Source organism: Periplaneta americana, chromosome 9 (genome assembly GCF_040183065.1).
Source record: "Periplaneta americana isolate PAMFEO1 chromosome 9, P.americana_PAMFEO1_priV1, whole genome shotgun sequence".
NCBI lineage: Eukaryota > Metazoa > Arthropoda > Insecta > Blattodea > Blattidae > Periplaneta > Periplaneta americana.
The window spans coordinates 109508044-109530142 of NC_091125.1; the positions used below are offsets into that span (position 1 = coordinate 109508044).

At 35.2% G+C, this 22099-nt stretch overlaps 1 protein-coding gene across 2 annotated transcripts in view; it reads left to right on the forward strand.

Annotated features, from left to right (window-relative positions):
* Window positions 1-14204, forward strand: part of LOC138706381 (arrestin domain-containing protein 17-like) — a 33725-nt gene extending 19521 nt beyond the window's left edge. For both annotated transcript variants that reach the window (XM_069835588.1, XM_069835589.1), the window contains exons 4-8: window positions 872-1083; window positions 4960-5142; window positions 8136-8324; window positions 8942-9128; window positions 10541-14204. In XM_069835588.1, the coding sequence (XP_069691689.1) occupies window positions 872-1083; window positions 4960-5142; window positions 8136-8324; window positions 8942-9124 (767 nt within the window). In that variant the 3' untranslated portion in view covers window positions 9125-9128; window positions 10541-14204. The remainder of the gene's footprint in view (window positions 1-871; window positions 1084-4959; window positions 5143-8135; window positions 8325-8941; window positions 9129-10540) is intronic.
* The last annotated feature ends 7895 nt before the right edge of the window (window positions 14205-22099 follow it).

A 22099-nucleotide genomic window follows, 5' to 3' on the forward strand; every position in this document is an offset into this window, starting at 1 on the left:
CTTTTACCACCAAGGAAATGCCTGTGGTACTCATTTCTGTTAAAAGCTGAGTATATCCCAGTGCCATAGTGCGTCTGGAAGGATTAGATCAATGGAAAAATCCACGATCCCATCGGGAATCGAACCTGTGGCCTTCCGGCGTGCAGCATTACTCCTTAACCGTGATGCTATCACGTGCTCCAACTTCCAGCTGTACATTGTAAAAGTTGTTTATTGGTAGAAATTTCTGTACATTGAGACAGTTATTCCAGTGTTTGTTCAGTTTTCTTATGCTGTACTGGTATGTGAAGTTATTCTTTGGCATTATTTTACTGAATCACTTTGGCACAATGTCCACTACCTCGTCGCCTACATAACATTTGGAGCCTTTTAATGCTGTCTTGAAAGTTTCAAATATATTAAAGCTTCACAGAAACAAATCCGGATTATAGACTGTAAATTATCCCAGTGCATTCGCTGTAGGGTCTCCTGGATACCCATTGCAAAATAAGAATGCGCCATATAAAATGCGAAAAATAACGTCTGTCATTAGATTTCCTGATGTTTTGTTTTTGATCACTCCAAAAATGTTAAAGCTAGTTTTGCATACTGAGAAACTGAATTGCTGGTACCGCTTGCATCTTCACATGCCACTTATATGCAATCTTTTACAGAAGCATCTTGCATTGGCTTTCGATGAAAAGTGAGTACTGTATACTCAAAGAAAGTCTGCCACAAACCAGTTCCAATGTTAGACCAAACAAACGGATTTTATTTGATCACTTTCTCATTAGATCTATTTATTCTAAACTAAAATGTAAAAGTCTCTTAATTGATACTGTACTTCTTGAATAGTTATTGTCTATAGATCTAATGACATGCAATCCTACAGGGGACGTAGAAGAACTTCCATCTGGATCGCACATATTCCAGTTTGCTACTACACTCCCATATGGTTTGCCATCTTCTTTTGAAGGGAAATATGGCATAATACGTTACACAGCAAAAGTAATATTTGATTGTCCATGGAGATTCAACCGTGACATCAAGGGAAGTTTTAATGTTCTCTCTTATGTGGATTTAAATAGCAATCCTTATCTCAAGGTATGCTGGCAAAATATATTTTCACTATTACGGTATGCTACATATAAAGTAAACTTTGGATATGAGCTTTTCAGACTCTATTGTGTCTAGGTCTAATATACCATGTTACATGTTGAATATTTCCTTCAGTTCTTTGAATTCTTGAGAATCATAATCAGGAACTTACGAAAATACAAAGATGGGAATTATAACAACAATATGCTGATAAAAGGGGAGAAGTCATGCATAGATGGATGAAGTTTACATTAGTCTATTATTAAATATTGAAAGCTAGTTTATGGGGAGTTGATCGTTAGAGTAAAAAATTGCATTTTTTTTATTTGCTTATATAAAAGTGTTCTTTTCTGAACAATTAGTATTGTAGTAGTATAGTATTTATTAGCTGTCGTTATAGCAAAAGCTAATGACATTGTCAAATTACACGTGTGAAATTATCGTGCAAAAATGAAAAATATTCTATTATAACACTAAAGATAAAACAAAATGATCACAAATACTCCTTAGAGTTTACAATTGAGAGTAAAGATTATCAAAAATAGGGTAATATCTAGATGAAAATTGTAACACACTGATCACAAATATTATTTGATGCGCTCCGTGTATATACAATAAAACAAGAATTAACTTAACAATTTATGAGAATTTCCTAATATATTACAAAATAATAATAAAATTCAGAGAAAGAAACCTAAAAAATATCTACAGCTTGATTTTCTAACTCAAAATATTCTTGCACAGAATAGAATGGGTTTCTAAGAAGCACGTTTTCACTTTGACTTTGAATATGTCAAGTGACACTTCCTGTGCTTCCTGTGGTAACATGTTGAACATCCTACAGCCCAACATGTTAGGACTACTTTTAACTTTGGATAGTTTGCAAAATGGTATGTCCAGTTTTTCTTTATTACGAGTATTATACTCATGTTTATCCATCCTACTGGTGAAGCCATAAAGATTTTTCTTGCTGTAAAGGAGTTCCAGAATATATTCATTAACAACTGTTAACTGTAGTTATATATAGACCTTCCTGTATATTCTGAGAATATTTGTATTCAGTAGTTCAGTTCATTTATTGTAATTTCATTCAATTTAGGGTACAGCATACTGATAACACTTCCTCAGTTGAACTACATACAAAAAATGTATCACATAGCAAGCAGATTAATTCCATTTACAAACATATTTTAGTTGAACTATACAAAATTTTACAATACATAGCAAGTAAATTAATTCAATTTACAAACATAAAAATTCATCAGTTCTGTAGAAGCTATGAGTATGGAGAAATTTGGTCAATTCTGTTCTAAACTTTTTCTCATGGTCCTTCAAAGCTTCAAGATGATTAGGCAGTGCACTGAAGACTGCAATACAATAATAATGAACTTCTTTTTTATAACAGCTTAGACTAATAGAGGGTAGATGGAGATCTGATTTGTGTTCTGTATTAAAATTAGAAATATTTTGATTATACTAAATTTATCTTGTTTTTAATATAAAATGTCATCAGGAAAAAGATGGACTCTCAAGGTATGGTCAAGATTTCCAAATTTTGGAAAATCTTCTTACACGGTGTCCTATATGGACACAGTCATCATCCTTAAAGATTTCATTTGTAAAAGAAATACCGGTATGTGTTAAGATTCAGACAAGTTGCTCCAGAAAATTTACCCATATTTTATTATAGAATGAAAGTATGCAAAGTATAACATTTAAGTGTTTTTATATCGTCAATAGAAGGTGGTTCTTAATGCATAACAGGCAGAGTTCAATTTAGGAGTAATATATTCTATGTGCTTATTCAAATTGTGGCGCCATAATGACCTGTAATATACATTTAACTTTCAATCCTGTTTTCCGAATTCTACATAGATCTATATTTTCCAAGTCATTATTACACATAAAAAACTACTTAAGATAAACTGCTGAAACTTTCAGGCTCTCTTACCAGATTAGGGTTGCCAAATTTTTTGAAGAAAATACGGGAGACTAAAGAATCAACAAAATTTCACATACAAAAATTGACAAATTAGTCGGTTCAGTTACTAAAAACACAACTTCATTTTACACTTCGGCACTTGGAAGTTTTCCATTCGCCTTCTAGCCTCCCAGAATAATTTAGAGTCCCAATCCAAAAGATTTCATGCCAAAGCTGGACATTTTCGTAAATGTTCTTGATTCATCAAAGAGTCTTCTAGGTTACACAGGATGCATTTTGGTGAACCAAAAATTTAAATTTTAAACAGGTGTGCTGCTAAATAGTCATGGCCAGTTAGCATTCGAAATTTTGCTACTGCATCATGTCGAGGAGAATCAGGAATATATTCTTTCTCAGGAGGCAATACTGACCAAGATTTATTATTACTGTTTTCTTGAAATTTCTTTACAATTTTAATTTGAAATTGTGTTTGTATGAACAATTTGGCATTGTGATAAGATATCTTTTTCAAGGGTACTTGTAATATTTTTATTCCTTTCTTTACCAAACAATTTGCAGTCTCATTGCCTATAATACCACAATGGGCAGGGAGCCATTGGAGATACAGGTTTTTATTTTGTTTTGCTAGTATGTGTATGGATGATTGAATTTGTGCGATTTTGGAATTTGTAGGAGTACCTATTGATTGAAGCTATGGCTTGGATTGCAGAAATTGGGTCGCTAAATAAAACAGCATTTTTGAACATATTAATTTGATAAATAAGTTATGTTAATGCCCTGTTGATTGCTGTAATTTCTCCATCAAAGTGAGTAGAAGACAAAAACTGTATAATTTGGAATATATTCCAACCCCAGCCGGTTCATCACTTTGATATTTGGAGCCATCTGTATAAATGTGTAACCAATCTGTGTCGGAGTAGAATGTATTTATAGTTTCAAGAGCAACTTGTTTTAAATCAAGTGTAGACTATTCTTCTTCTCTTCAAATCCTTAATTAAATTTGTGTTACAATTTATATTGTCATATGGTAATGGTGATTTAGGTAATAGAAACTTTTCTCGTTTTAAAGTAAAATTAAATATACAGGTATCTCTTAGTTTCTGGATTGCCTGTAGAAATACATTTTGCGTTTCCAATTTTCTGCATCTGAATTAGTAGCTTGTCCAGTATGTGTCATGTGGTAACCTTATCATTCTTTCATATTGCAACAGTGATCTTTTATGGGATAGTTCTTTGTTATTATTTGCATTGCTGTTATTGGGGTAGATTTAACTGCACCAGTGATTAATCTCATAGAATTATTTTGTGCCACTTCTAATTTGTCAATAGTTTGTTTTTTTGGGTGGGGGAGGGTATACATTTGTAAGTTTGTGGGTTGGCGAGCACAAGGACCCGAGCTGAATCTGATATTGCCTCCACTTACTTATATCAGATTCCTCATTTTCAATCTTTCCAGTTTGATCTCTCCTGATCAACTCTTGTTTTATCCGACATCAAAGATATTACAGTATTCTAGGTCTTTGGTTGTCTTTCCTTTTTTTCTCTAAATACTCAGTGATGTAACCGTCTATTGGTGCTCATTTAAACGTTACATTTATGCCCATAATATGAAGCGCCTTTATTGTAAAAAGTCCGGAGATAAAATAGCTCCCTGTTCGGATCTCTGGTTGGGAGCCGGAAGAAACCTTAATATATCGTTTATTTATGTTATGTTTTAGAAAAGGGGGTTATTGTATGATGTTGGAGAAATTGTGAAAAAAGAATAGCAGAGGAAATGAAGTACCAGTACTCGAAGAGTACCTAATACAATATCATTTTGCCCATCACAAATCAAAAGTCTCTCAGTCAACCATAAACTATGTTCACGTGCATAACTCATTAAATAATCGTTTAAAATTTTAGGTATGTTACTCTGATATGAATATGTAATTGATTTGCAGGAACCAGTGATAATTGAAAGCAACAAACACTTTTGCTGCCTTTGGTGTAAGTCGGGACCAGTGACCATGGTGGTTCGTCTTCCAATTAGTGGTTTTGTCTGTGGACAAATTATTCCTATTATTGTAGAATTAGACAATGCCAGTAATATAAATATTCAGAAAATTGAGTGTGAACTTCAGAAGGTTGGTTAATTTTTATGTAGACCTACAGTAGTAGTAATAAGTTACTAATACGTCAGTTCCTTCTTCATACTGTGGAATTTGAACAGCTTTACTTATCTTCATAGTTCAATTTACACAATATCGACATTCATAATTGAAATACGATGTTTAACACGTAAGACTATTGAATTCTTGCACATTGTATTAGCTCGTTTATGTAGTTCATACCTGGAGTTGTATTTTTCCAGATTCTGTACAAATGTTTGAATTCCTGGATTGTCCGGGCAAAACCCAGACAGGTGGTAACCCTAGATAATTATAATTATCATTGTAGTTATCATATTCTATTATTAGTTATGAGTACAGGTTTTATAAAGAAACTGAAAAACTAAGGTACAAATTTTCTTTAGCTCTAAACCACTACATTCAGAAACATGATGAATACAAAAAATAAAATAAAACTACAAGATAATTGAAGTGCAAATACGTGTTAATATTTACAAAATATCAAGATCTGATAGGAATAACTCACATATGTTGGAAAAACTGAAAGATAATGTAAGCAGGGAAATTGCAGCAATTTCAGAAGAACTAATGCGTGTTAATGCAAATTTTCTTAAAAGGATGTGTGCTGGCACAAGGATATCATTTCCAACATTTTCTTTGACTAAGGTAGGTAGTTATTGTAATTTGCATAAGCAATCTATGCTCTTTACTTAAGGGATTATGAATATTCGACTCTGCGGGCAAACAGCATACTTCCAGCTGCCACACACTCGTGGATGAATGTCTACTTGAAGACTTTGTACAAGGACTACTTGCCAACATATAAAGTCTTAGCCAGAGATGGGAAAGATCGGACAGTTTATATTTGGATACCAGAAGACAAGCTGCCTAAAACCACAAGTGTGATGCCACTTGAAAACAAAAGTATTATTTAATGTTATATATATATAGTTATAAATATGCTGTCCTGGGTCCGTCTCAAGGAGCGAAGAACTATTCACTCTCTCACTTTACTCTTCAATATTCTACAAACCTCTAACCCTAGCTATCTAGCTTCTCGTTTTCAACATTTGTCCTCATATCACGAAATAGATACTCGCTCACAACACCATATCACACTCTCCATTCCTAAACACAGAACATCCTTCTACTCTTCATTTTTCACTGCCTCTGCACCTCATCTCTGGAACTCTCTACAACATGTCAGAGACTGTCGGACATTGCCTAGTTTCAAAAATAAATTAAAATTGCACTTTTTGAATTAGATTCCTTTCAGTTATAAGCCCTTTTCTCTGCCATAGTTTTGTAAAAATATACGCTATATATTTCTTTTTCCTTCTTTTCCCCTTTTTGTTCTCTTTATCAGCCGATGAATTTATTATCATAGCCTTTTTATCGCAAATTTTATTTAATTTTCGTATTTCTTTTCTTTTTTTATTATTTTATTACATTCCATTTTGATATATTCTTCCTTACGTTTTTCCATATTAACCATTTGTACTAAATGAGTTGCTTTCACTATATTCCAATGTATTTTACTTTCTTTTTTTATTATGGTATTATTTTCATGTTGTTTAGTGTAGATTTTATTATGCTGTTATTATTATTATTTTTTTTTGTAATATGTTAGTATTCTGTTCTTTAACTTTTTGTTAAATTTTAACTGCTTGTATACTTTGTGACCTGGTAGAGTGTAAGAGAAGGCCCTATATCCTTAACTCTGCCAGTATAAATAAAGAATTAATTAATTAATTAATTAATTAATTAATGGGGATATGATATTGTGTTTATGGCAACTTCAGAAGATAATTTGCAACGTTTGGTTTACAACTTTAATCGAATGGCAGAAAGTTTCAATATGGAAATTTCAACCGACAAATCTAAAGTGATGGCTTTTTTAGGAAAGGAACCAGTCCATAGCAAAATTTGCATTAATAATAAGATCATTGAACAAGTTAAAAATGTTAGTTATCTCGTTTACCAAATTTCATATGAAGAGGAAAAAGATTTGAATGAGAAAATTATTAAATTCAACAGAGCAATGGGGATAATTAATCAGATATTCAAATTAACCTTAGTACAAAAACACATGCGCACCAGAATTTATAAAACATTGCCCAGACCTATACTCTGTTTTGGTAGTGACGCTTGGACGATTCGTAATATTGATTCACAAAGACTAACGGCGGCAGAAATGAGATTTATGTATTGTACAGCGGGATACACGAGAATGGATCACATTAGGAATTTTGACATTATGAAAGAACTGCAGATTGAACCGATTAAGGAATACCTACAGAAATACAGACAAAACAGGAGATCACATGTCATCAGAATGCCTCGTTCTAGAATTCCACGCCAAATTTTAAATTACCATCCTGTGGGCAAGAGATCCTTGGGCAGACCGTTCAAGCGTTGGCAAGAGACTGTAACAGGCCACTGGGCCCAATACATGCAAGGATGATGATGATGATGATGATGTTGATGATGATGATGATGATGATGATATAGATATATATAATGATGATCTACCAGGCACAATGATTATACATTAGGGTCTACTGAAGGAAATAAAGGAATTACAACTAGTGCGGAAATACAGTAGGCTTAAAAGGAAAGTAGAGTGCTCAGTCCTGAAATTAATCAATCAATCTTCTTAACGTATCCAGCTGTTTGCTGACAACATAAAGTCCACTATAGTCCACTGTAGCATATTCAGTTGTTGTTTTTCACGAGAAATGTGGGGTATTTTGATCGGTGTTCATTATAGATGCCTGTTGCTAGTAGCCAGAGTTGGGGTGTAGTCAATATAGACTGCAGAGCTGTGTCTTCTGCAATTGGTACCTACTGATGATTTTAATTTACTTCTTTTGTGTCCTGAAATTAAGACGGAGCATGATAACTTCTATTGATAAGGCTTGTTTTCATACAGAGGAAATATATGCAAACGAGTTACGCCTCCGAATGTAAAATGGTGCTGTACAAATTGAAATTCGTTTTATTTGCAGAATATTGTCTACAGGGCTGCACGAACTAAACGCAAGAAAAAGGAAAGTATATCTCTTTCTAAACTCATATTTGAAGGCCCTATAGGACAGAATTATTCCAGAACCTGGTCTGAACAAATAACAGTACCTGCAACTCCTTCATCATCACAAGGAGAATCGAAATTTATCACTGTAAGCTACTTGCTTGTGGTGAGTTTACAGTTCAGTATATAATTGTTCAATGACATCAGTTCTTTCACCATAATTATTTTGTTTAATTCTGAAAGATATTCTTTGCTGTGGATTTATTGTAATTCAGATTGTAAAAGTTTTATGAAATGGAAAACAAAACGATTTTGTCCACTTTATATAAAATATAAATTAATTACCCTAGATGAAATATATAAAACCACCAATTACGATTAAAACTTATCAGAATAGTTAATTATAATGTTTTAATATTTATTGACAGTAATATTATATAATTTATATCAGTATTCTACATCTTGATTACACAACTTTCAACACTGTATCACTTCGGAATATGTATGGTAAGACTTTCCTGTGTTAAATTTCAGAGTTCTGAAGATGACCCATAAATAGGTCGAAACATGTAAACGAGGTACGTTGAAATTTAACACAGGAAGGTCTTACCATACATATTCCGAAACAGTATTCTTATAAAATATTGCCATTGCTTAGATGTTACCTACATTGTAGAAGTTATTATTTTTATTGAAGTAAACTGACTTCATATATTAATTTTTCCTCTTGTGAAGAATTCTATACCTAATCATGATTATATTGAAATATATTCTTTTTTTCAGATACGAGCAAAGCCAGAACAAAAGACTCATCTGAATTTAAAAACAGAATTACCTATTACAATAGGAACAGTTCCACTAAGGTACTCAAACAAAGAGTCTGAATCATTTCCTATGCCATTGCTTGTGACGGCAGCACCCAGTGCACCTGTACTTGAGATGGAAACATTTGGAATTCATCCATGAATATGTAAGTTCTATTCTAGCTTAGGCCTACTCTTTATACAACATACGTCTTCTTGATGTTACACGTGTAGGCTATGGCTGTATTGTTTTAGTGTCTTAATCTCTTAGTTTATAATGTTAATACATGTACCAATAACTACAGTGCTATGTTTATTGGTTTGACTTATCATTGCACTTTAATCCTATTTTATTCAGAATGAACGAGATAGAAAATTGTTGTATTCCATTAACCATGATTTTAGATTTTCTGTAGTATGATACCGTATTCAGCTAGTGCGGTATTTTTGTGTTTTTGAACTCTATAATAGATGTAAGAACATCCAAAGTTTTGGAGCAGCATATCGGTATCATCATAAGCGTTAGTTCCTTCACCAATAGCTATTGTCCAGGACTGAACGTCAAATGCTATTAGAATGTGGGATGAGTATTATAATACTGAGGTGGGGGGGAGGTTGAGTAGTGGTCGGATATCATGAGGACATTCGCCATTACTTAGCTGTTTTTTAGATTCATAGATGAAGGTGAAAGAGAACATAATGGATACATTTTTTATTGATTTTTTTTTTCGGAGGAGGGCCCGTAGGCAAGCACTGCAGCCTTAGTGTTAATTGGGAGGGAAAAAGACCTTTTGGGAGGCCGAGACGTAGATGGGAGGATAATATTAAAATGGATTTGTGGGAGGTGGGATATGGTGATAGAGATTGGATTAATCTTGCAGTCCACACTTGTGGAGTAACGGTTAGCGCATCTGGCCGCGAAACCAGGTGGCCCGGGTTCGAATCCCAGTCGGGGCAAGTTACATGGTTGAGGTTTTTACCAGGGTTTTCCCTCAACCCAATACGAGCAAAAGCTGGGTAACTTTCGGTGCTGGACCCCGGACTCATTTCATTGGCATTATCACCTTCATTTCATTCAGACGCTAAATAACCTAGATGTTGATACTTACTTACTGGCTTTTAAGAAACCCGGAGGTTCATTGCCGCCCTCACATAAGCCCACCATTGGTCGTGCCAGAGAATCAGTCCCATTCCGAGGTTTATTTGAAGGATTCGTAACAAGCTGTTTTTTACGGTGATGGGTTGTTAGCCCTTCGCCCAACCCCCAAGCTGGAGGACTACCCCTCATTGGCTGTCCGCGACTGCTTATTCAATATATTCACAGCTACCCTCCATATCTGGAGGCCGTCTCCTCGATCCACAACCTGATGATGCGCCAGATGTTGATACAGCATCGTAAAATAACCCAATAAAATAAATTAATCTTGCACAAGATAGGAACCAATGGCGGGCTTATGTGAGGGCGGCAATGAAACTTCGGATCCCTTAAAAGCTGTTTGTAAGTAAGTAATATAAACTGGAACTTTGTTTAACATCTAATTAATTTAATGTAAAATGGTTAACAGTATTTTTTTTTCAGTTCCACCAGTAACATAGCCCTAGTAGAGGACATGTTTGTTAATCAGACTTCTAAATGTCCTATATTGAGAAATCGCAAAAATTGCTGAACATCTACCAAGGCCCAAGGAAACGAAGTACAACGCTCTTCAAACCTATTACTGGCAACGAATGTCTAAACAAACCTTCAATAAAATGGGAATAGTAAAATATTATACATTTTTGAATAAATGGACAAAACAAGCCAAATAGTGGCTAAGGAGATGTGTCAAGTTGTAGAGATCAGCTCCTTTAATTTTGAAAATTTGAGCCAGTAAAACAAAATTAACTAGCCAGTAGAGTTATAATGGGAAGGAAGCACATTATAAACTTCACGGGATGGGTCTGTTGCCTCGTTTTGCTTCGCTTGGATTACGTCTGAATGTTGTAATCGATCCTTCCATCCTATCTTGAATGTTTTCACTTGATTTATAATAACCAGAGGTAGGAAGTTTGTACAATTACATATCTGTATATAAATGTCATAATATATGTATAAGCGAAATTCATTGAGTGGACATTTCTGGAATTTTGTTTTAGATGAGATAGTTTTATTTCAGCATATTGATATATTTGAACATTTATTACATTTATTTATTCTCCTACTCAACAACCAAGTGTTTATATTTCTTCAGTTGAAGTTTAAAACATTAGATCAATAACTTAGGAATTACACATCTTATCTTAAGCCTGCTCATGGATATAATTATTATTATAATCAAGATGCAAGACAAGCAACTCAGTGCGACCAAACGTTGAGCCGTATCGAATGAGGATAATAATAATTTTATATATGGTATTCTCTATCTATGATTCTATCCCCCCCTCATCAGAAATCTTAATTCCCACCCTAATATTTCCTACGTGATATGAGTCACTGTCATTTAATCCACTCGTTGTGAATAATGGAATATACCCATCAATGTAATAAACTGTTAATAATGTGGCGAATTAATACTATGCAAAGCTTAGTTACTTTATTAGTGAAATATTTTCAATAGCCACGGTGGTCCAGTGGCTAAAGCGCTAGATTCAGAATTATAAAAAAAATAATTACTAATAATTTATGTTAGCCAATAATTATAAATTATAATTTATGATGTATAAATAGCACATCAAATCTCCATTAATTAATTAAAGTAATAGATCCTCGTGACCAGAATATTGTACGAAATGGAACTATAAAAATTGGAGATTTATCCTTCGAAGAGGTGGAAAAATTCAAATATTTTGGAGCAACAGTAACAAATATAAATGACACTAGGGAGGAAATTAAACGCAGAATAAATATGGGAAATGCCTGTTATTATTTGGTTGAGAAGCTTTTGTCATCTAGTCTTCTGTCAAAAAATCTGAAAGTTAGAATTTATAAAACAGTTATATTACCAGTTGTTCTGTATGGTTGTGAAACTTGGACCCTCACTTTGAGAGAGGAACAGAGATTAAGGGTATTTGAGAATAAGGTTCTTAGGAAAATATTTTGGGCTAAGAGGGATGAAGTTACAGGAGAATGGAGAAAGTTACACAATGCAGAACTGCACGCATTGTATACTTCACCTGATATAATTAGGAACATAAAATCCAGACGTTTGAGATGGGTAGGACATGTAGCACATATGGGCGAATCCAGAAATGCACATAGAGTGTTAGTTGGGAGGCCGGAGGGAAAAAGACCTTTGGGGAGGCCAAGACGTAGATGGGAAGATAATATTAAACTGAATTTGAGGGAGGTGGGATATGATGGTAGAGACTGGATTAATCTTGCTCAGGATAGGGACCATTGGCGGGCTTATGTGAGGGCGGCAATGAACCTACGGGTTCCTTAAAAGCCAGTAAGTAAGTAATAGATCGGGAGTATGCCAGGGATCGAACCTGAGTCCGTAGGATTATAGAATTTTAATGTGCTATTTATACATAATAAATTATAATTTATAATTACTGGCTGTCATAAATTATGAGTGTTATTTGCTTTACAATTCTGCATAAACATAGCATATTCCAGCAATTTCATGGCATATACCAGTAGTTTACCTCTGATTGAGGTTCTGGCTGATATTGCATCAGTTAAAATTATCAGGCATTATGTCTCACTTAACGATATGTGTCACAGGAAGAACAATTGTTTGCATACATCTGAAGTCTGATTAGTGTAACGTGTAACTAGTCAGCGATGTATGCAATGGAGGGAGAAAGGGACTGGCCATCCTACTCATTATCTCCTGGCTTAGTTGACTCATGAGTGATGCCTTATTGGTGTCACTTATGAGGTTCAGACCAATTTTCGAACAGTTTATTAAACAACAATATACTAGTAGTGGTTTTATTGCATATTTTCAGGATTTTTTTCGCATAAACTTCTTATCTCTACTAATAACACGTCTTCTTTGCTATTTAGTTGCCAATTTTTCTTACAATATTTCGGTCATTTATATTTACTGTTTTGTATTTATTTAATGTAATTAATTCATACATTTTGAGAAAATTTCTTGTTATATGTTTCGCAGCTATGTACAGTCACTATCATCAGGAAAAACAAGGAAAAGAGACCTTATCTGTTGGACCTGTTAACAGGAGTTAATCTCCAGGATTACAAACATTAAAAAAATGGTACTATTTAATTTAATAATAATAATAATAATAATAATAATAATAATAATAATAATAACAATAATAATAATAATAATAATGATAATAATAATAATAATAATAATAATAATAATAATAATAATAATAATAATAATAATAAATAGCTTAGCTTTCACAAAGATTAGTACCATTTTCTTAGTATTTGTTAACATGTCTCTCTAACTTTGTAACAGCAATTCGATGTGATCAAAAAATTAATATACATCTTGATTATACAACTTTTAACACTATATCACTTCGGACTATGTATTATATGTCTTTCTCGTGTTAAATTTTACTGTACCTGGTTGACTCCACATTACACTACACAAACACACCCCCACAGGAAATAAAACAAAAGGCGCCAAGACCAGCAAAAACCAGTTCTGAAGAAGGCCAATAGCAGGCCGAAACATGTTAACCAGGTACGGTAAAATTTAACACGATAAAGATATATAATACATATTCCGAAAAAATTAATAGTATTTTTATCTTATGAAATTGATTTCAATTATAATTATATTATAAAATACTGTAGACGTAGAGTGTGGAGACAATACATTGTTGCAGGCTGAGAGTGAATCTGCACGAGTTCCTCTCAGTCTGTATTGAAATATAGAGGGAATAATATTTGAAAGTGTTTCATTACATAAAGAATTTTTCCTCAAGTAACTACCTTTCAGTTGTGTCTAGTGTTGCAGATATTTTGCATTTTGGACTGAGATATTTGTTATTCATTGCTTCAGACGAATTCAGGCACATTTAATATTCATGGTTGCATTCGAGAGTACAGTTTGGAAAATGCTGATATATTTGAATTTGTATATTCTATTTCTTATGTGAATTTCAAGCACTTGTTACACTTCTAAATTATCCTTGCAAAGTAGTTTGTGGTCCTGCAGTTAACTTTATTTTATATATAAAATGTTGAATTTTGTAAGAATAATAATTTTAAAATGACTGCACTGTTATTAGAGTGTTATGTACATTAAGTTATAATGAAATAAATCAGTTTACACGAAGGAGACTTTTTCAATAAAATTATTAAGCAACTAGTACATAATATTTATAATCCACATTTTTTCCATGCTCCAACTGGCGTGATATCTCACGCAGCAGTTCCTGACCTCTGTGACCTCTGTCCTCTGCTTTATCTGCTAGTCTTCGGGTTTCGGATCGGGTTCGGATGATAATTATAAGCTATTTCGGGTCGGGTTCAGATCGGGCGAGGCCGAGTCCAAGAATCTCGGCCCGTACAGACCTCTAATTCTGGCTCAAATCTAAGCCAACCAATTCGTGAGTTACAACACTGAGAACTGTGAGTCTACCGATCTCTCTTTAGTGTATCCTAATGCTAAAATGGTTGCCTTTGTTTTAAGGGTCAAAATGCTGAGTTGACCCACTAACGAATCAATCAAATGAGGATCCCTGACGATGACGTGAGCGGTGCGAATACCATTGCCGTACTGGTAGTGTACGACTCATCGAGGTCCGTGCGCTGCGCTACTTTGCGTCGCGTCGGTTGCTGGAATGTTCGTGGGCTCGTATCGTTTTCCCGATCGCAAAGGTTCCGCAGTACGTTATGTAGAGAAAAAGAAAATTTTATATATCTATTTATACGTATACTGTACCTATTTTTGGTACACCATGCACATAGTTTTAAAGGAATTAAACAGCAATAATCATTGCTACTATTATCTATGCTAATGAATAAAATCATGATAGTGGTCTAGATCTGAACCGTGCTTGTCATGAGTTAATAATAATAATAATAATAATAATAATAATAATAATAATAATAATAATAATAATATCGTGGTAGGCCAATTGACTTGTTCCGCAGATTACAAGAGTCCGTATCTTTGCATGGCCATCCAACGTCTCGGTATCTTGTTGATTTTAAATGCATTATTCCATTCAATTTTTTTTATCCAGACGTGCAATGTGTTCGTACTAATAGTGTTTTTACATTTCAGTTCTATTATTTATGTCGATTAATTGTTCATAACTTCATCTTTGTGTTCAGAAACACAGGGACATTACAAAAAAGACGCAAATAAATACTCCCTCCGTTCCAAAATATGGTATAGTAACAAAACCATAACTTCATCTTTGTGTTCAGAAACACAGGGACATTACAAAAAACACGCAAATAAGTACTCCCTCCTTTCCAAAATAAGGTATAGTAACAAACAAAACCATAACGTCATCTTCGTGTTCAGAAACACAGGGATATTACAAAAAAGACGCAAATAAGTACTCCCTCCTTTCCAAAATAAGGTATAGTAACAAACAAAACCATAACTTCATCTTCGTGTTCAGAAACACAGGGACATTACAAAAAAGACGCAAATAAGTACTCCCTCCTTTCCAAAATATGGTATAGTAACAAACAAAACCATAACTTCATCTTTGTGTTCAGAAACACAGGGACATTACAAAAAAAGACGCAAATAAGTACTCCCTCCTTTCCAAAATAAGGTATAGTAACAAACAAAACCATAACTTCATCTTTGTGTTCAGAAACACAGGAACATTACAAAAAAGACGCAAATAAATACTCCCTCCGTTCCAAAATATGGTATAGTAACAAAACCATAACTTCATCTTTGTGTTCAGAAACACAGGGACATTGCAAAAAAGACGCAAATAAATACTCCCTCCGTTTCAAAATATGGTATAGTAACAAACAAAACAAGTTTGATTATTGCGCATGCGTGCACGAAATGTTTCACGATGTGATATTCTGTTCAGTAGTGAAAGGACTATCAGACAATGCAGTTGTGAATGTTTCTAATCTTCTATAGTGCATCAAACTATAATATTTAAATAGTTCATTATGAATAGAAATCAAATAGGCACCTGCTGTGGTATTCCTGTTGCAGAAAATGTAACAACAACTCAGTCAATGTTGAATAGAATATCTAAGGCACAACAGTCGTATAAAAACGGGTTGTAATTTATTGCAGTTTTTATGTTAATTTGTTCTCTCAAAACAGTGTTTGTTTGTTTTTTCTTTTATTAATTTGACATCACACTGAATGAAATGTACCTAATTTTTATGTTTTTCTTATGTTAATTTATCAAACAAATGAGTATCTAGAAGCTATATTAAAGTTACATTATATTACTGAGAACTTTAACAAATCTATACCATATTTTGGACCAGAATGAATGACATCTTTTTATACCAGAGGGAGTACATTTCTATTTTTATACACCACACCAATATGAATGACTTTGTGTCATGCAACGTCATAAACTTGGAAGTTTTTATTCGGATTGCAACATTTTTAACGTATTCTTCTGCATCCAACACTCTTCGCAAATGTCTACCAAAGTTGTTTATTATTCGAGCTAGAGTTATCGATAATAGCGTTTTTCACTTTGGTAATCTAGACGTAATAATCACAGGAATTCAAATCCGACGACTATGGCGACTAGTGCTCCATCAAATCGTGTAGGATGACTGAAGAGTGTTGTGCAAATATTCATTCAGATATTCCAGGACAACATTCGCAGTTTGTGGTCTTGCCCCATCTTGTTGGAATAATGTAATTAATAAAGTGTTAGACTACGTTAATAATTAAAGAATTATCAAGTCACCGATAACACATTCTCTGCATAATTGGTGCATGGGTGTGCATGGGATAGACAATACAATACATGGTTTTAATTCCAGTTTCTATCTGCTAAGAAAGAATGGACGCATTTTTAAATGCCAGGAAAAGAATGATCCACGAGCAGGGTGTATTTCTAGCCTGGCAGGCCCGTCGGCGCCAAGGCACTTGGCCTATTTTTCGAGCTCGGGCGGCGCCAGGACACTTTTATTTTCTAATTGTCGTCAAATTTTTCATTTATAAGAAGTCATATTTTATTCTTGTTTAAACAATTGCAAAGTGAGGTCTGCTCTGCAAACTTAACTAATAACCTCTTTATCTAGAATTGAACCCTCGTATTTTCGTCTGACATTCCAAAAGTACTTGCGGAAAACATGATGATGATCACGATGACGGCGACGACGAAAACTACTGCCGGTACTGCCAAAATTCCAGAGCCAGAGTACTTTTCTGTTAGAAGTACACTACTGTACAGATACGGAATTGAAATTTGGAGCGAGTCTTGATGGGAGTCCAGCTGTTTGTAGGCGAAAATTTCGCACAACTGTCCACAAGTGGCATATATACAGGGGCTCTTGTTTACTGCACATGCGCAGTGTGTTGTAAGCACTTATACAGTAAGGGAGCTCCAAATTTTATTTCCGTATCTGTAACCTACTAGCAACAGGCATCTCTAATGACCACCGATCAAAATACCCCTCATTTCTCGTGAAAAACAACAACTGAATAGACTACAGTGGACTATAGTGGACTTTATGTTGTCAGCAAACAGCTGGGTACATTAAGAAGATTGATCTGTAGCCTACATGAGTATCAGGATATTTTTCGATTTTTTTTCGAAAAAAAAAATGAATTACTTCGCTGTAAAACATCTTTTTCGTGAAAATTCACGGCAAAAATGTCGATTTACTCGTTATTATCACATACATCTACTCCTTCAGAAAGAAAACCACTTTCCCCTTTAATCCACGATATTAAATTAAGCGTTAATGCGAAAATCTGTGGCCTCGTTCCTAAATGTAGGAGTGACAAGGCACAATAAGCCTATTAGAGGCTGCTGTGCTAGCCTTTGGGTCCATTATCCGTACAAAAAAGGTCGCCAAAAAGCTCTAAGATTGAAAATCGAAGAGAATAACTTTGATGATAATGATGAAGATTATAATTCAGTGCACTGCGGTTCGATTCTCGATAGGAAAGTCGCAGTTTATCTCTATTGTATAGGGACTAAAACCTTGGTTTTTCTGAACCGACGCATGCGACGTGCGAGGTGCGATGCCCGCCTCGCACAAATCCGGACTACACGAGAGATAGTGAGTGGTTTCTATAACTGCGAGATGCGAAGTCTGCGGACCTCGCAACTATAGAAACCGCTCACTATCTCTCGTGTAGTCCGGATTTGTGCGAGGCGGGCATGCACATCGCGTGCGTCGATTCAGAAAGACCAAAGCTTGAGTGTATGTAGACTGCACAGACGGACGGTCAGACAGACTGTATGACCAAAACTACTTTTCCGCTATCAGTGACGCCGAAAACGAGTAGAGTATTTCCGCGAAAATTTCGAAGTCGTATTTAGCCGTATTTAGACATTCTGCTGCCCTGGGCAGTTTATATTTTGCCACCCCGTTCTTTAACCCTGCATTACTCAGGTGGGGTGTGGTAAACCCCGGTGCGTATATTTCAACGAAAATCTAAGAGATGGAGCTAGTGTGTACTGTGCATCTGTATACCTTTCAATCACATCCAGAAGAGTTCACTTAAGAAATTGTTTAAGTGAACTAAGAATAGTATATTTAATTGCGTTTATCTGATTTCTGAAACTTGCGGAAAAATATATTAGTTATTTAAAATGGGGTTTGTGAAACCCCACCTGAGCAATGGTGAGAATATTTATAACATGAGTAACGCAGGGTTAATGTAGCATACCAGATTAAAAAAAATTGTGAACCAAAGCGTTTTTATGACAGTTTTTCATAAATCTTTCCAAGAGCGGAATACCTCTGTTTGAAACTGAGTAGGCTACACATGATTTATGACTGTTAAAATTTTAGAAGTAATGACCCTGTTGACTGTTTGCTTTGCAATGACTCGATTAACCCTGCGTTACTCATGTTATAAATATTCTCACCATTGCCCAGGTGGGGTTCCACAAACCCCATTTGAAATAACTAATATATTTTTCCGCAAGTTTCAGAAATCAGGTAAACGCAATTAAATATACCATTCTTAGTTCACTTAAACAATTTCTTAAGTGAACTCTTCTGGATGTGATTGAAAGGTATACAGATGCACAGAGTACACACTAGCTCCATCTCTTAGATTTTCGTTGAAATATACGCACCGGGGTTTACCACACCCCACCTGAGTAATGCAGGGTTAAACTCTAAATACACGGCCAGTAACTGTTAGACTGTCAATCCCTTTATTGTAGCAAAAGTATTCTTTTATTCGTTTTGGACTTGTTCGAATGAAGGTATCATGATATTTTTCCGGAAATAATTACAGAATAAAAAATTTCAGTACCGATTTTAAAGAGTTTTTTTTCCTCACTCATAACTAAATTTGCTAATGTTTCGCAGGCCCTTCGAGCAAAAAATTCCACCCTGGGGCAACTGCCCTGGTCTGTCCATTAGTAAATATGGGTCTGGTATTGGTACTTAATTTTTACTTTGTCTAATAAGAAAATAGAAGTGTTTTTATTTTTAATACTTCAAAATATTTTCGATTAAGACCTTACTGAATTCTGTGTGTCGCAATGTGGAGAATTTCATTTCTGAACTCGAGGAACCTGGAATACATTATTCACGGTGACGGGACTATAAGCAAAAATGGCGTCCAATGGAGTTGAATTTTGACATATAAAAAAAATGGTTGGTGTAATTTGTCTGGGGCCACCACGGCGGCATTCCAGTGGCTACAGTGCTGAACTCATAATCTTGTGGATCCTGATTCGATCCCCGGCGTACCCCCGGTTTATAGCATGTGTTGGGCAAGCCCATTGTCCAGGCAACACAGGGATTTCCTCCGGGAGCTCCGGTTGTCCAGTGACATCCCAACAAATCATCATCTCATCTCATCGTGGGTGTAGCGCACACTAGACAACGACTACGTCGGTAAATTGGTCTACATAACTGGCTTCATATGAGTGAATGACACAAGTACTCTCTATTAGTTATAAAAATATGTGTCTATGCCTACACACTTCACTTGCGTGATTCGGGTTCCGCATATTGCGGACAGATGGTAGGACTACGACCCATTTTTCAAGTTGCCCACCACTTCGGTGGGCCACGTTATACATGATAGAACCTACAGGGACATCATTTTATTTTTACTAACATTTTTAATATTAACCTGGCTATATCTTTGGATTAACGGTTGACAACCGGAAACACCGTTTGCTAACCCTTTCCACGACTGGAGTTCGATGATACTGGCGTAAAATACAAACAAATCACTTTACTAAGTATAGGAGGGAAGAAAAATAGTTCATCTATTTGCGTAAAATAGGAAATATCGCGATTTTGAGTTTGATAATTTTCATTAGATTTTTCTTTAATCAAAATACAGAACTGTCCTGTATTAACAATAAGTGTTTTTGCTTACGAACTGAGCTATCCATTCGGGAGTATTCATTATGCAGTGTACATTATACTGTCTATAGCACATTAGTATGCAATATAAAGAATGAAGTTAAATTGAAAAATAATCATAATATGGATATTTAAACACAATTTTGAAAATGGTGGCCGTTCATTTCGATACAGGCTTCAGTTCTTTTTTGCATATTATCGCACTATAGACTATTGTACCTAATTCCAATTACCAGTTTCGTCCTTCGTACTAGTAACTCATGTTGAAATAATTCTATACCTGCTCTATAAAAGATTACCTTACGTACTGTAAATTCAATCTTCACTTCTGCCCGATCCGAAAAGATAAAATTACTCAGACATGCTATCTACTGTTCGTCCAAGTGGTTTTGTCGGAGGCTCGTAGAAAGGAGGGAAATCACATGACAGTTAATTAATTAACGAGGCCCTTTTATTTAAGTTATTTTAAACAGTTGTATAATGTTACGTAGACGTCCAATTCCTAACAGAAATTAATGTTTTCAGAAAAGAGCTAAGACAGCCGAGCCACTATCCTTACAGAGGGGCGAGCAGAAGCGGGTGGGGGAAACCGGGATGCGACGTAGGCAAACGGACGACAGTACCTGTGCGAGAATATGATTCAATATTGAAAGCACTTTCGTCACTGGAAAACGCGAACATATTTCTGGAATTTACTATAATCACTATTTCAGTACTGTTTGTGTTTACTATGACCGTAAGGCGACTTTGACTGTATAAGCTTGGTTCTGTGTGGAGAACGGTTGGAAGTTTACTAGTAGAAGGGGTGGGAGTGAAGTACATTAAAAAACTCAGGCACAATAAAAATTGAAGTAAAAATAAAATGATGTTCCTGTATATTTTGCTTGGAGTTCTCTGATTCAGGAGCAGAGGTCTGTCTATGTGCTGCCATATACACGATACAGATGTTTCAGCTCTACTTCTCTTCTGAAGGAAGCCATGCTGAGAAATTCATAGTCTTAGCAATTTATAGGGTTTGAACCCGTGAACCTCTAACGAGAAGCACAGTGGCCTAACCACACTGCAGCTGAGGACGACGGGGTAAGACAAATAAATCACTTCGTTTTCCTTGTTGCTTGGAATGTGTAATGTTCGTCTGTGACCTCAAGTATAATAGCCTATATGCATTCGAAATAAAGAAAGGTGTTTCAGTATGCCACATCATTTATTCTGTTGTTACTGCAGAGTTCGGCATAGTCTCGAAGTCTCTGCAAGTAAAAGCCTAGATCATAGAATACGATCTAGGGTACAAGCTCCGCAAGATAGAAAGGAAAGCGAACGTTCGATTTGTATTGTCCAGCTTAACAAAAGAGCAATGGCTACGTGACATGACGTAGAGACGGTGCGATGCGTGAATAGTTATGCGGTCGTGCCTGCAGGTCAGGGATCGACGTGAAGGTCGGGGATAGCCGATCTACTCCACTCGCACATACAGTAGATGCAACATGTGCTCCTACTGCAAGTCGCGATGTTATAAGAGTAAAAACGTCATTTTTAAATGCGTTCATTCATGTTTATAGCACACGTAAATACAGCATTTTATAGCCTTCCGCCTGTTCCTCTGAAATAGTGCTGCTTCCAATGGATGGATATTTATCATACTTATTACATTTCACAAGATTTTACCAACGAACTCCAAGTTTAGTTAAGAAAACACTGCTGTTCACA